The sequence below is a fragment of the Cheilinus undulatus genome, linkage group 6 (assembly GCF_018320785.1).
Source record: "Cheilinus undulatus linkage group 6, ASM1832078v1, whole genome shotgun sequence".
Classification (NCBI taxonomy): Eukaryota; Metazoa; Chordata; class Actinopteri; order Labriformes; family Labridae; genus Cheilinus; species Cheilinus undulatus.
Window position 1 is genome coordinate 27,210,869 of NC_054870.1, and position 14,930 is coordinate 27,225,798.

The following is a 14,930-nucleotide window of genomic DNA, read 5'->3' on the forward strand; positions in this document are numbered from 1 at the left end:
ACTAGAATTGCGAATGATAATTGGAAGAGGGGAACAAATTGAAACAAAATGGGGGCATTCCCAAACCAAAAGCTCTCAATATGAATAACACTGAGTAAAAACGAGGAACTAAACCACGGCTGCCTAACAGCTGATAAACTAAAATTCTTGGGGAGCCTGAGAAACCCTCTTAAGGAAATAAATGCACAAAGGCCACCAGACTGGCATTATGAGAAAACAGAAAGACTGGACAAAGAAATCCAGCATCAACCCACTAAAATCTTTTCAAATAGATCAGCAGACCTGTCAACCTTGGCAAAATATTTTGAGTACCATGCAGCTTTTTTCGTAGCTTTTTCAACTACTTTGCTTTGCACACAGTAGTTCCCCCATTCTGGATTGGTTCACTGACTGGAATGTGTATATATATATGTATATATATATATATATATATATATATATATATATATATACATATATATATACTTAATATACTTTATATATACACATACATATACATAACACTGCTGCTACAGAGTTTGACAATCTCGTACTGTCACTGTCTACAGTGAGCTGTACACATTTACCTTCATAATTTCAAAAGTTAGAGTCCCTGCTGATGAAATCTGAATATTTGAAGTTTGCACTGTTGCCTCACAACAACTCCTTTGGGAGTTTTCTGGCTTACTGCACACATGCATGGATTCTCTCTGCATGCTCTGTCTTCCTCCCACAGTCATAAGACATGCTTGTTAGGTTGATTGATGATTCTAGATTGCCTGTAGGTGCAAGTGCAAGCATGGCGTCTTGTTTGTCTCTGTATGTCAGCCCTGTGATTGACTGGCCACCAGTCCAGGATGTAATCTGCTTCTTGCCCAATGACAGTTGGGATTGGCTACAGGTTATGCGGTATAGATCATTGACTCTCAACTGGCAGGCCCCAAAAGAGGGTCTCAGAACTCTTTTCAATGGGTCACCAATGTGTTCCTGGAAGCAAAAATTGTGCAAAAAAATTCCATGAAATTCATTTATAACATGCTTTTGTCTTGACTCTTTGATTCATCACGTCTTGTACTGTACGGTGCAATTTTATACCAAATAAATTCAATTAGCCAATAAAGTATGGGTTGCAATTTTTCAATGACGAGTTGATGGCTGGTCCTGAGGCTGGACCAGTTGAGAACCACTGGTATGAATAATGGAAGTATCTAATAATAGTAAAAGCTTTTCTTTCATCTTTGACAATCTGCCAGGTCACATAAACAAAGAGGCCAAATTTACTATACCACATGTGCTCCTTATTCTAGATCTAACCTCTTCTCATGAATTTATATGGAGTACAGATTGTTCTGCATTGATACCTCTCTTCTTCACTTTTGAAATAGGTTATAGCATACCTTTTTTGCTCCAAACTTTCCCTACAGCAGATGGCCAAACCACATTTGAACTCCTGTACTGGTATTTAGGGGACTCAAGTTAATAGCTTTGTCCAAAACCCCTTTTTTAATAGATAAAAATATAACTGGTCAAAATGTTCAGCAGAAAACATGCAAATGACCAGATAGGTAAATACTGAATACTTGCATATTATATTTTGTGTAACGGAGAAGATATGTTGCTAGAATAGGTTAATATAAACTAAAAGTTGCCTAATCTTACTACATCTACTGTCCTGCGGTGCTGGGGTTGTTTATCTCCTCAGACAGCAAGCACATGGCTAATTATGCATGCACGATGACGTCAAAGCAAATCTATCTCTCTGTGCGTGCTCAGTACTGCTGGGGACTATGCAGGGAAAGTTTGACCAGTGCTTTCTTGTAAAGCAGAATTTTAATCTAAGTGAAAGTGAAGAGGCTGAAACAAAGGGAAGTGTACAGCTGAGCATCGTAAACACCGATGCAGCAGCATAGAGAGAGTAGGCCTATGCCAGGCATGGTTGTAATGGACTTCGATAAACTACCTATGACCAATCCTCAGATAAAGTTGGATTGTAGTCAACACAGAATCACATCCTGCAGAACAGCATGGACCGCTTGGAGCTGATAATGAATGCTCTGACTCGCTTCAACGTAGCTGGTTGTTAATGCTCGGGATGTCCTGGCTAATTAGCAGAAATAGTCTTGGATAAGCCATTAATGAGAGGAGGACTGGACCAGACTATCTGCTGTGGAGCTTTTGTCTTTTCGGGACTAGTCCAAATAAACCAGGATGGTTGGATTTCCAGCTTTAGCAGAGGTTACAGTTATATCATCATGAGGACTGATATTAGCAGCTGACGGTAAGACTCATTTTTCATTTGAAATGTAGAGTTCTAACACAGTGTCCAGTTGACAGAGCACTGGGGAGTTATGTTTGGATGCTTCGTTGTTGTCGGTGGAGGATGGTATTTGGCTGTTGTAAGCTGCTAAGTCATGGTAGCGGCCAAAGTGCTAACAGGCTAACGGTGCTAATGTGACGCTAACTGTTGTTGTTTATGAGTTTAATGTGGGCTTATATTGTGTAACTGACTGCGTGTGTAAGGAAAAGCGCACAACTTTCATTTTGATACTTTAAACCACTTACACAAAAAAAACCAAGAGAAAGTCTTTGTGCAGTCATTTCAGAATATCAGATTTATGCATTTTGCTGCTTTTAATGCCGCAAAATAATGTTAAAGCAAATGTCCAGTAGTGTTCAAAATGGCCGGAATTCTTAAGGACTGCCGTCATTTTGACTGGGGACAAAAAAGTCTAGCAGAAACGCTGTTCGACTATTAGTCAACTAAAGGCAAAATGACCAATCAAATTCAGCTGTGAAAATCCTTAGTCGAAGACACCTCTAGTATGAATGCATGTCCTTTCTGGGCTTCTGTGATAATGCCATTATAGTTTGTTTTGTCCTGCCTTTGTGTTCATTTGTTTTGTTCCAGTTTAGTTCCAAAGTCTATCATTCATTAAATAAATTTGAGTGGTTAAAAATGTTCAGAAATTGGAAGTCATTCCTCATCAGGGAGATGGTTGTTGGTCCTGTGCCTTGACAAACTTAGAAACACTGCTCCAGATAATGGCCTGAATCACTCATCTCCTACAACAAAACAGATTTTTGCTAACAATACCTTATTTTACCCTTTTAAGACAAGTTTATATTGGTCTCAGAGGTCCCCAAAACACGCCTGTGAAGTTTGTTGCTGAAAAATCCCTCCACTATAGGATTTTTGCATGTCTGAAAACCTCTCTGTTTTAGCCATTCTCAGAAGGAGCTGTTTCTGTGTCTGTGGCTTTAAATGATAATTAGCTGTCTGACTCCACCCCTCTCCTGATGTTACAATGTTACAGACACTTTTATCCAAAGTTAAGGATCTGACTGGGGTTTTGAACCATCAATCCTACAGACAGAAGTCAGCAGGGTATCCCACGGAGCTATCCAGCATCTCAGCTGGCAGCTGAGAGGAAGATCAGGAGAGGAGTGTGGAACTTTCTTCCAAGCAGGGAGGGCCAACCAAACCTGGGGGCGGGTGCTTACTCCCCATGTGACATCATGGATGTAAAATCTGAGAACGGCTTGTTTCAACACACATTTTCTGAAAGGCGGAGACTCGAGGGGATTGTGGACAGGCCAGCACCCCCACCCCTTTTTTTCTTTTAGAAAAGCCTGAAAAGGTGATTTTTGCACAATATGTCCCCTTTAAATCTTATTTTTTAATTTTACTACAAAATTAAGTTTCATTAATGGAGCTAATATTATTCTTATTATTGTGTAATAATGTTTATAGATATAAAGCAGTGAGCGTTTGAATAGTTGGCCCACGTCAGTGCAGCTGTTATGTGATTTAATAGCAGTTTCATCACAGTGACTCAGAAAGGGACAGTCTTTATTTATATCCTGTTACAAATTAAATTACACTAAATAAAATGTCCTAGCATCCCTTGAGCAAGCACTATGAAAGCTATTTTAACATTGAAACTTCCTGAGTAGGTGGTCTTGACCGTTGTAGGTATAACTTTGTACCACAAATGAAAACTGCTGGTTACAGAGTCAATAAGGAGTAAATATGACAAAAGTGTCATATTTTAGATGACTATTATAGTCTAGGCATCAATCAAATAAATACTGGATGTAAGTCTTGATACACACCTTATACTTAAATTCAAAAATTCCTTTCACACTAGGATTTAGGAACCTGATCCTTCATTGAAGGCTACATAATAATGATACTAGAAGAGAAATAAGGCAGATTTCTTTTGGCTTATGTTTGATGAAAGTGATGTTAGAACTGTGACTTACAGAGACATAGGCTTGAGCCTTTGTGCTGTTGAGAGTGAGCTCCAGAGGTTCGTCCCTGTTAAAGAGGGCAAAGAGGCGCTTGGACCAGAAGGAGGGGATGAAGTCTTTGTACTGAAGCCCCCAGTAGAGACTGAAAACTCTGTGGAGGTCCAGAGCCAAACAGCTGCAGTTGTACATCAACACACCCAGCTCCTTCCTCTGTTGTACAAACAAAATCTGTGTCAGAATATGAAATTTACAGCAACATCTTTGTAAGTGTTGCAAAATATACATACATATAAAATATATATATTATTTCCATTTTCATTAAAAACACCATGTTTGTGAACACCATTAATTTATTTTACAAGGAATCTGTGTTTTTACTCTTTCAATATTTTATTCATTCTTACACCAATACAAGCTTGACAGACCAAATTGTCCATATCTCATCCAATCACAGACCATCACCTTTTGCCACAGCAACAGCAGCAAATCAAAAGACACTTCAGTGGTTGCTTCCTCTGTTTACAGTCTTCTCTACTCTCAGCTGTATTTTTCATTTTCAAGAAGCACAAAGTCAGGTTCCCTCACTCTCATTTTCACTCCCACATTTATTCTCCCTGGCAGTGCTTACAAGAGAAAAGTATTCTTATAGAGCATAGATTCCCATACTCTAAAGTCTAATTTAACATAAACCTTTAAAAGACTGAAAATACAATCTCTTGTTATGTGAAATTTTTCACATCTTTTTCAAAACCGCAAAACAAAACAAAACAAAAAAAAAAGTCATGCCTGCAGTTATGAATGACTGAAAACAATTAAAAACATGTTTTCACTTTTGATAAAGAAAGATGCAGTATATCAGAAGGGATTACAAAAAATGGAGCCCTAATAACTTTATATTTATTATCACCACCTTGAGCTCCTTGCTATTTATCCTCTTAAATCAAAACCCGCTGTATCTCTCAGTATCCAATGATAGGCGAGGTGCCTAACAAAGGGAACCACATTTTGAGCAACCATGCAAGGAGCTCAGCTTTGAAGAAGGAAAAGAAAAGATGGCTCCTGTCTGTTTTTGAATCCATCCCATCTCACATACCCCAATTCTATTGTTAGGAATGATAAGCATGCTTGATAGAGTTCCTCCTCTTCCTTTCTTTTCTCTTTGTAACTTGTTTTGGACTGGTTTTCATGTGGGAAATAAACATTGGGTTAAGCTGTTTTGGAATGTCCAACAGTCTTGAGTGCATCATGCCAGCAGTGCACGCGAAGCTGTGACTGTGTTACCTTTAAATGACATCACAAGACTCAGGTACCGGGGAGCTGCCACTGAAAGAACGAAAAGAAGCCATCTTGTCAATGGACTGTACAGCAAACCCACCGCCATGGACTTGAATGAGTCGTTTTTGAAGTATAACACAACTGAACTAAAATTGACCTGTAACGACGCCATGGCTGCCTGACCACCACAGCGCTTCAAGAGCGAACCAGGCTGCAGGCCTGGAAAACACCGGCGTGCAGGTGAGCTTACCCAGTCTATGTTTCATATACTGAAAACCAGTCCAGTATTTTCTTCCTACCTTGTATTTTCTTTAATACACTGGATGTTAGGGCTTTAGATTGTGGCTTTGTTTATTTACCTGGGTTTAGCCTGTCTTTGAAGGTTGGATATTTTGTGCCTTTTTTCAGGAGCAATGGTAAAAGATGGACAACATTTCTTTACACACCAAAGGCTTAATCTAGCACAGATCTGATCACATCCATTTACTGTTAAAGAACACTTCTCTGTTATTTTTTTGCTCAGGGAAAGAACCTCATGTTTGGTCAAATTATTAGAACAATTTACTGACATACCAGGTTGCTGATTATTAACCAATATGATCCTACACAGGGAAGCTAATGCATGGTTAAGGTATGCAGTCTTACACTAAATAATAAGACAGATATCTTAGCGGCTGGTCTCTGAGGTAAAGGTAAAGATATGGGCTGTCATTCAACATTATTGATTGATTGACTGACTTTATTTATGTGTTATGCACAAAAAGCCCAAGCTTTGCAGATAAAGTCTGCTTTAAAAAGTTCCTTTTCTGAAGCAAAACTAAAGTCTTTCATAATCTCCCAACCAAAAAAGTCAGCATTTATTGAAGACATTGTTCTATCAAGTACATCCCTTAAATTATTGTAAATTTGGCAGTCAAACGGACAATGAATCCTGTCCTCAGTTTCTCCAAAGTTACACAACAAACACACTCTGTCCTCCTCTGGAGTGGGATAAACCTGCTGCTCTCTATGGCTAAGGGTAAAGTTTCTGATCATATTTGTGCACATAATAATCTTTGTCTTCTAGTAAGATTATAGTTAACATAGGACTCAACACTGCAACTAATCTTCATAAAACAATATGTTCGTAGTTTTTGGTTTACGCCATATATCAACAGACCATTTTTGTCTGTAGGTAACAAGCATAAAACTCGTAAAGTAACCTGTTTTGTTGCCTGCATTTGTGAGGCCATGTGAATGGACTTCACAATCCTTAAAAATGATGCTGGAGATGCCTTTTGGTATCAGAATAATAATTCAGCTCAAGGGCAGGAACCCTGCAGAATATTCCTACTGTCAGCATGCTAACACAACACTCCAGAAAAATCAGACATGTGTCTCTGTGTTGTGTGATGCTGCAACCATTAAACAGACTAAACACATCAATGATGATCATGCTGTTTTAATAAGCATTTAAAAATAACATTCTGGGATGGATGGATGGATGGATGGACTATCTTGTTTACATCCATAGACTCGCTTCCAAACACAAAATTCTAGATTGCGCACACAAATCAGTACACGCAAATTGGGATCTTAGTAGATCTGGCCCTCTATACAGTGGCAAAACGGCTTGTGGAAATCTAGCTACAGATGGTATACCTTTAGGTTTGTTACTAAAAGTTTTTATCATTAAGTTCATAATGAAACTTCAAATTTACTGTACAGTAGTTCCGTTGTGTTTTCACACGTCTCTGCCAAAGCCCTCATATGAACGTGTATTAAGAATTTTGTGTGCTCCTGTGTGTGCTGTGATATGTTACCCACTGTGGCTAGAGATCTCCAGTCCATGCTGCCGCTGCCAATGTAGATATGTCTCCTGTCGACAACCCAGAAAGAGGAGAGGAGGTGGCCTTTGGTCAGCGCAGTCATGTTTATATAGTGGATCTCAGCATCTGGTAAGAAATATTGAGGAAAAAAGAAACAGAAATTTACGCAGGGTAGAAAATAGCAATGGATAAAAATGTAAGGTTTTTACAAGCAAGCAAGAAAGGAAATATCTGTGTATGGGGTAATTAGGATCACAAAGGCTAATGAAGGGAAAGACAGGACAAACAGTGTACACAATGCACATTACATGTGGAGTAAATGCTCACCGTAATTGGCAAGAGTGTTGAGCTCCGTGGAGTTGAACGTCCCACTGGAGATCTTCAGCTGGATCCCTTTAGCCTTCAGTCCCTGCAGCTTGGACAGCAGAGCTTTCCCCTGAGGGAGACACATCACAAAACCTCTGCTGTCAAATAAAACCCACACTGTAGATTCTCTTTTCTTACATTGTAGCAGCATCAGCAACCATTCATTTGCTATTTTTGTGTCACATTCCCCAGAGATATTTAATGTGCAGTCAGCAGCTGTGATGCCAAGTTTTTGTTTTGATCAAGTATTCATATCTGTGGGTGACATGTTTTTTTTTGTTTTGTTTGTTTAGTGATGGGAGCTGCGTCTAATCATTTTACATACCCTCTGCAAACAAATTAACTTTAAGCATTGCAAATTCTGTCAACAGATTATCTGAAGTTTCAGTAAAAAATGTTTAATACAAAAATATGAGAGTGTTATGAATGTGTTTTCTGTTCTGTCTGTGTCTAGTTTTCTTTTTTTACACTATGCGAGGGTATGAGACATTAATGTGACTCTTTTCAGGTAAGTCTGTGAAGAGAATGGCAGAGGTAAAACCCATCATTACAGACTGTTTTTGTCTAAATGCATACCAATTGTCACAAAATTGCAAATGGAGGGAGGCACAGTTGGAGGGGGACTGTGGCTACTGAGATAGGGATTGGGTAAAATTGGCCTCATTTCACTATCCAGATGATGTGTCGAGCATTTTGTGGCATGAGCACTGATTTTTCATACCCTGTATGAGGAGAAACCATTGATAGATTCGTTTTATAAAGAAAGTTTAAAGAATTTCTATTTCAGAAATCTAAATGGGGAAGTCAACTGTTTAAACAAATCAAGTGTTGCTGATGTATTCAGATGTATGTAAACAAAGACTCCACCAATTTTGATGCCAATCTCTATTTATAATGACAAACAGTTTAATGTTTTAAACATTATCCCAATATCTACCAAAACACACACAGATAACCAGTGTGTAAAACTCTCTCCCTTTCTGTGGATGAGGAATCATTTTATCGCCAGCAGAGCTTCAGCAGGCTACAGGCCATTAGCTCAACTCTGCCCTGAGGCTACAGAGAGAAGCAATTACTTACCAATCAACTGCCTCAAGCTTTCATTAGCCCTGCCCTGTGAGTGTGTGTGGACATAGCCTATCCAGCCCGCTCTAGGCTACTGTCAAAAACACAAATTCAGCTTAAATCCAAAATGAACAGCCCACTTCAATATGCTGAAAAAAGTGTAAATTCATTCTTTACTAGTAAGTTTAAGTCCAGTTGGATAGAGACTTATTTTCTGCTCTGGTAGTTGTTTATAAGTAACTTTCTCAGCCATATACCCCAACCCGGAGCCTCCGGTCCTCAGTTGCTGGCCTTCTCACAGTTCCCACCACCAAACTTCCCACCTATGGAGACAGAGCGTTAAGGACTACAGCCCCCATCCTCTGGAACTCCCCTCCTGAAAACATCTGCAACAGTCCTTCCTTGGACATGTTTAAAAAACACCTCAAGCACCACCAGCTTACAGTATCTCCTAAACCTGCCCCCTACATACACTCAACTTAGTGTTTGTCTCATGTGTTGTCTTGTTTTCCACTCTTCTGTAAAACAACCTTGGGTCTCATGAAAGGCACTATATAAGTCCAAGCTATTATTATTATTTATTGTTAAAATTAGACAGTTTGGTTTAGTCAAACAATGTTCACAGCAAATGCAAATAAGGTACAAGTTATTACTTAAAAAAAAATCTAAACTATAGGATAAATCTTGATTGTCCCTGAGGAGCAAATTGGTTTGCAACAGAAGTCCACACAAGACATACAAATATGGAGTTATACATAACATGTATTGGGAGTTAGATGTAACATGTATGTACAGTGCCTATAAAAAGTATTTGCCCCCTTGAATGTTTAACCTTTTATATTGATTCTATATATCAATCATGGTCAATATAATTTGACTTTTTGACACAAAAAGTAAAAAAAACCCATCCTTAACGTCAAGTGAAAACAGATTTCTACAAGGTGATGTCAATAAATAAAAATACTTTAGGTAAAAAAAAGTGACTGCATAAATGCTCAGCCCCTTTGGAATGTCTGGGCTAATTCAACAGAGGTCCAGCCACTTGGTGCTAGTAGTCTCACAAGTAGTGAAATGAGGATCACCTGAATGCAGTTAATGTGTCTCAGGTGATTGTAAGACACCTGTGTCTGGAGGGTCCAAACACTGGTTAATCAGTATTCCTTGCAACCATTACACTATGCAGACAAAAGAACACTCCAAGCAACTCAGATAAAAGGTGAAGGAAAAGTATAAGTCCAGGGATTGATACAAAACAAATTCCAAGGCACTGACTTTCCCCCACAGTTCAGTTAAATCTCTCATCAAAAAATAGAAGGAATATGGCACATGCATAAATCTGCCTAGATCAGGCCATCCTCAGCTGAGATGGAAGAGACTCTGTATATAACAACCGGGTACTTCACCAGTCAAAGCTTTATGGGATAGTGGCAAAGGGAAACTCACTGACAAACAGCATTGGGAATAACTTGTTATAATGTGTTCCATTACTTTTATGGTAACTAGTGGTGTAACGCATTTCTTTTTAAAATTAATAATGCCATTACAGTTATTGGGAATTTAAATCACGTGTTACTTGTTACTTTTACAGCGGACAACACATTGATAAGGTTAGTAAACATCCGGTTCAGCGGACGACATGACAGGACCGTAAGCACATCAGCATCCTGTGACAGAGACTCTGCAGACACACACAAACACAGGCACTGAAGCGTCCACACACATCATGGCTGAGTACTGGAGAGTGAGCTCTGTGTCTTGGAAATACGAGCATTACTTTTCCTTCCTTGGGATAAAGGATGAAAAAGAACAGGGAAGTAAACCTTTCCACCACCAAGAACAGCTATTTTAACTTCACGAAGTATCAAGTTAAACAACACGCTTCAGTTAAATTAGTTTCCAGAGAGCCGGATGCTACAAACACTGCTAACCCAGATACAGCTCACGCTAGCCACTCCATCCAAACATACCATGGCTGGATTTAAAATCAACACCAGCTGCACAGTGTGTCGCTAAGGAAGCACTAAACAGACTGATAGCAAGGTATGTTGTTGAGGACATGCTTCTGATATAAGCTCTATAGTCCGCTGCCTTCAGAGAAATAATCGGAAAAAAAAAATAAGACGAAAGATAGGACCGCCATGCAGAAAGACATTTAGAGAGCTGTTTTAGAATTCTTAAACAGTGTAAAATGCTTTAACAGTGTCAAAAGTTGAGGATTATTTCTACTGTGTTCTATTGTTTCACCACTTTCCAACATAATGATAATGGCTACAATGTTATATAACATTAGAGGTATTTCCTCTCACACTGCCACAACAACACAAATGGATGTGATGTGTACAATAATAAGGATTGAAGCAACAAAAGTAATGCCTTAGTTACTTTCAAAGTAACAAGTTACTTTTACAAAGCAGTAACTCAGTTACTAACTCAGTTACTTTTTGCAAGCAGTAACTAGTAACTGTAACTAGTAACTATTTTTCAGTAACTTTCCCAACACTGCTGACAAAGAATTAGATTAAATCTTAAGTTTGTCAAAGGGCATGTGAGAGACTCCGTCGTTAAGTGGGAGACAGTTCTTTGGACCGATGAGACCAAAATGGTGCTTTTTAGCCATCAGACATGACATTATGTTTGATGGACACCAAACACTGCATAACACCACAAACACACTGTTCTCACTGTGAAGCATGGTGATGACAGTATAATGTTGTAGAGATGCTTCTCCGCAGCAGACACAAATGAAAATCCTGGAGGACGATCTTATTCAGTCTGCAAGAGAACTACAGCTTGAGAGATTTATTTTCCAACTGGACAATGACCTGAAGCATACACTACACAGAAATGATTTAAAGACAACAAGGTGGATGTTCCAAAAGTCCAGACCTCTATTCATGCCCGATCCCCATGTATTCTGACAGAGCTTGAGCAGTTTTGCAAAGAAGAATGGAGTAAAATGAAAGTTTCTGGATGGACAAGCCTGATGGACAAGTATCTACACAGACTCAGTGTGGTTACTCGACCAAAGGTTCATTTACTAAATGCTGACTTGAAGGAGGTGAATATTTATGCAGTCACTTAGTTCACATTACATATTTTATTTACTTGAATACACTGTAGAAATCTGGACACATTGAAAGTTTGTTCAGACACCCAAACTCCTACAAAGTTAAGTCTCTGTTGGCATGCCCTGATTTTACCTGTCTGGCAGCAGGCTGAAAGCTGGATTCATAATCAGAGGAGTTGAGGAGCCACAGAGGGGAAACAATCTCTACAGCCCGAATAGCGTTGTCCAGTAAGCTGTACAGACCCACAGAGAGGGGGAGGTGGGATGTAGCATTGTCTAAGAAGGAGATGTCATCTGGGATGTTTTCAACAAGAACTGCCCTGTAATGAGAATAGAAAGACTGCAGAATTAGGAGCTGCATTAAAAGCTACAAAAATCCCATCATTAGGCTAAGGCTTAGAGACCTGTTAATGGAATGATGCAGAAGAAATGATTGTGAGGTTCATGGTCTTTCACAAAGCAATTATCTGTTTGCATTAGTAGCAGAATTATTATGAGCTCAGCTGAGGTAATGTTCCTTTTAGTACAACATAACAAATGAGCTAACTCCCCCTATGTCTCCTTTCTCAGGATTGTTAGCTTAAAAAGAGTTATGAGGGCTTCCTGGCAACATTCATCAAGTATTATGGTCCTTAAAAAGGTTTTGTTTTTACAGGGGCTGAAAAAATGAAGGTTGGTATGAAGAGGAGAGCTGACAGCAAAGAAGATCAAATTACACCTAGTTTGGGGAAAAATGTCTCAGTTTGACTGTATTCTTGTTGGTTTCTCATATACGCTACTCCCTATGCTATCCCATGATGCATTGTAATGAAACTATCAGCAGTCTGGGGTAATAAAGTGTGCATGCAGCAGGGAGTAGATTATTAAATCATAAACAGAGACAGAATCAATCTTTTGCATGTTACGCTTCATTCATGTGCACCTCAGAGCGTTCGATTTCCCCAGGACTGATACAAAGAATATGTCTGGTATTTTATTACCTTTCATGCTTGAAGATTGTGACTGTTCTTGTTTAAGTCTATTTTATCTCCAGCTTGATGCTGCCCTGTATATTTCCTAAAACCCTGAGGTACTACTTTGCCTGTCTTGCAAGGAGTTTTAAAAAATAACTTCCAGGTCAAACTCCATATTACAAATTACAAACTCCAAATAACTGCAGTAATATATTTTGAATGACTTCAAAACAAAAAATACCTATAACATGCATGAATCATAAAGATTTTCCAGCCTTTTGAAAAGTTATATTCATTTGCCATGTCCTGTGTGAAATGTGGCAAGTCAATCATTTTTTACAGACTTTCCCGACTAGTGTTCTGACAAGTTGGAAACTAAGTTTTAAAGGGGACATATTATGCAAAAATCACTTTTCAGGTTTTTCTAACACAAATATGTGCCCCTAGTCTGTCCACAACCCCCTCAAGTACCAGAACCCCCCACCCCCCTTTCTTTACCTTTCAGAAAATGTGTGCTGAAACAAGATGCTCTCAGATTTTACACCTAGTGACCTCACATGGGAGGTAAGCACCCGCCCCCAGGTTTGGTTTGCCCTCCACCACTTGGAGGAAAGTTCCGCCCTCCTCTAATGATCCTCTCAGAAACCAGCTGAGATGCTGGATAGCTCAGTGGGATACCCTGCTGACTAGGGTCTGGGAGATTGATGGTTCAAACACCGGTCAGGTCCTACAAGTGTCTATGTCTGGTGTAACATCAGGAGTGCTGCATCCATTTCCTGAGAGGGGTGTGGTCAGGGGCAAAGTCAGACAGGTAATTACTATTTAAAAGCCACAGAAACAGCTTGTTCTGAGCAGGGCTGTAACAGAGAGGGTTTTAGACATTCAAAAATCCAATACTGGAGTATTTTTTCAGCAATTAACTTCCCAGGCATGTTTTGGGGACCTCTGAGACCAACATAAACTTGCCTTAAAAGGGTAAATTATTTCCCTTTAAGTTTATTTCAAGACTACAAATTGCTTTTTTTATTTTTTGCCTTTTCTGTTTTAGTGTAATGTGAAGTCATCTTACTAATAATGACTCTCATCAGTATGCCTGAAAATTACTGTTGAAAGATAGGAATTAGCCTAGATCTGCAGCCGCAGAACCAGGCTATTACCAGGCTCCAATGATCACAACACTCCCTGCATCCGGCTTCAACATTGATTCCTGCCAACTGGATTTAAAGAGAAGATATAAGGGGAGGGAGGGTGTTCAGTGAGGGTGAACAGCTTAGGTATAATGTCTGCAGCATCTCTGAAGCTGATTAAATCTGAGGATAAAATACCATCAAAGACAGTGCAGAACCACTTCCTCACAAAAGAAGTCATTATTTTTAATCAAGGGCATGTAAATAAGGGCTGGTCTAAGCCTGAGCCAATATAATCTACAAACTTTATGAAACAGGAAAGCTTCAAAAGGTAAAGCGGCTGTGTGCCATGCAGGCCCTGACCGGTAGTTTTGTTCCAAATGAGAGGGGCCCAATAACTGAGGAGTGAACTTTCCATACTACTCTTGAGACTTAAAGTCCCTGTAAAGTTATATTGTATGACAGGCCACTGTGTTATGAACCACCAGTTCAAATCTCAGATATGAAAAACATCTCTAAGTTTATAAAATTCAAGCTCCAAAATCATGACAAATGAGGCAGTAATATCTGCTCTAGGAAGGTGTGGGCATGTCAGTTAAATTAGCTGTAGCCACACCCACTCATGAGAAATACGATCCTCTAAAATTAAAAAAAAAGAATAGGTTAAAACCAAGCAGCAACCTCGAGTCCTGAAAAATGAAGTCGATGTGGAAGTGCAAAAAAATTGCTATACCACGAGTGTCCACTTGAGGCTGGCTGCAGGAACACTGGAAGTCCCGTCTGCAAACCTGTTAAACAGCCGGTTTTGACACACAAAATAAACTGGTTTACAGCCTGATTCAAAACACCAAACGTGTCTCTTTAGCTAGTGTCTTATTGTGCTCCCACTGTACGGGGTGTGAATTTTTTTGTACCACTATCATTTGGATTATATTTAGGATGAAAGCTGATTGGCGCGTCTCATTTGATTGACAGATTGCTCGGCAGGCAGAGGCTCCGTTTCTGTCAACCAGAATGCAAGTTAGCAGGCTGACAGGAA

General features: G+C 39.3%; 1 protein-coding gene across 1 annotated transcript in view; it reads right to left on the reverse strand.

The window, feature by feature from the left end:
• The window catches only part of LOC121510738 (inactive phospholipase D5-like), a 72,167-nt gene that overhangs the window by 6,151 nt on the left and 51,086 nt on the right, over positions 1–14,930 (reverse strand). The window contains exons 3-6 of the mRNA XM_041788935.1: positions 11,945–12,131; positions 7,641–7,749; positions 7,312–7,439; positions 4,243–4,440 (exon numbers count right to left, since the gene is read on the reverse strand). Of these exons, the coding sequence (XP_041644869.1) occupies positions 4,243–4,440; positions 7,312–7,439; positions 7,641–7,749; positions 11,945–12,131 (622 nt within the window). The remainder of the gene's footprint in view (positions 1–4,242; positions 4,441–7,311; positions 7,440–7,640; positions 7,750–11,944; positions 12,132–14,930) is intronic.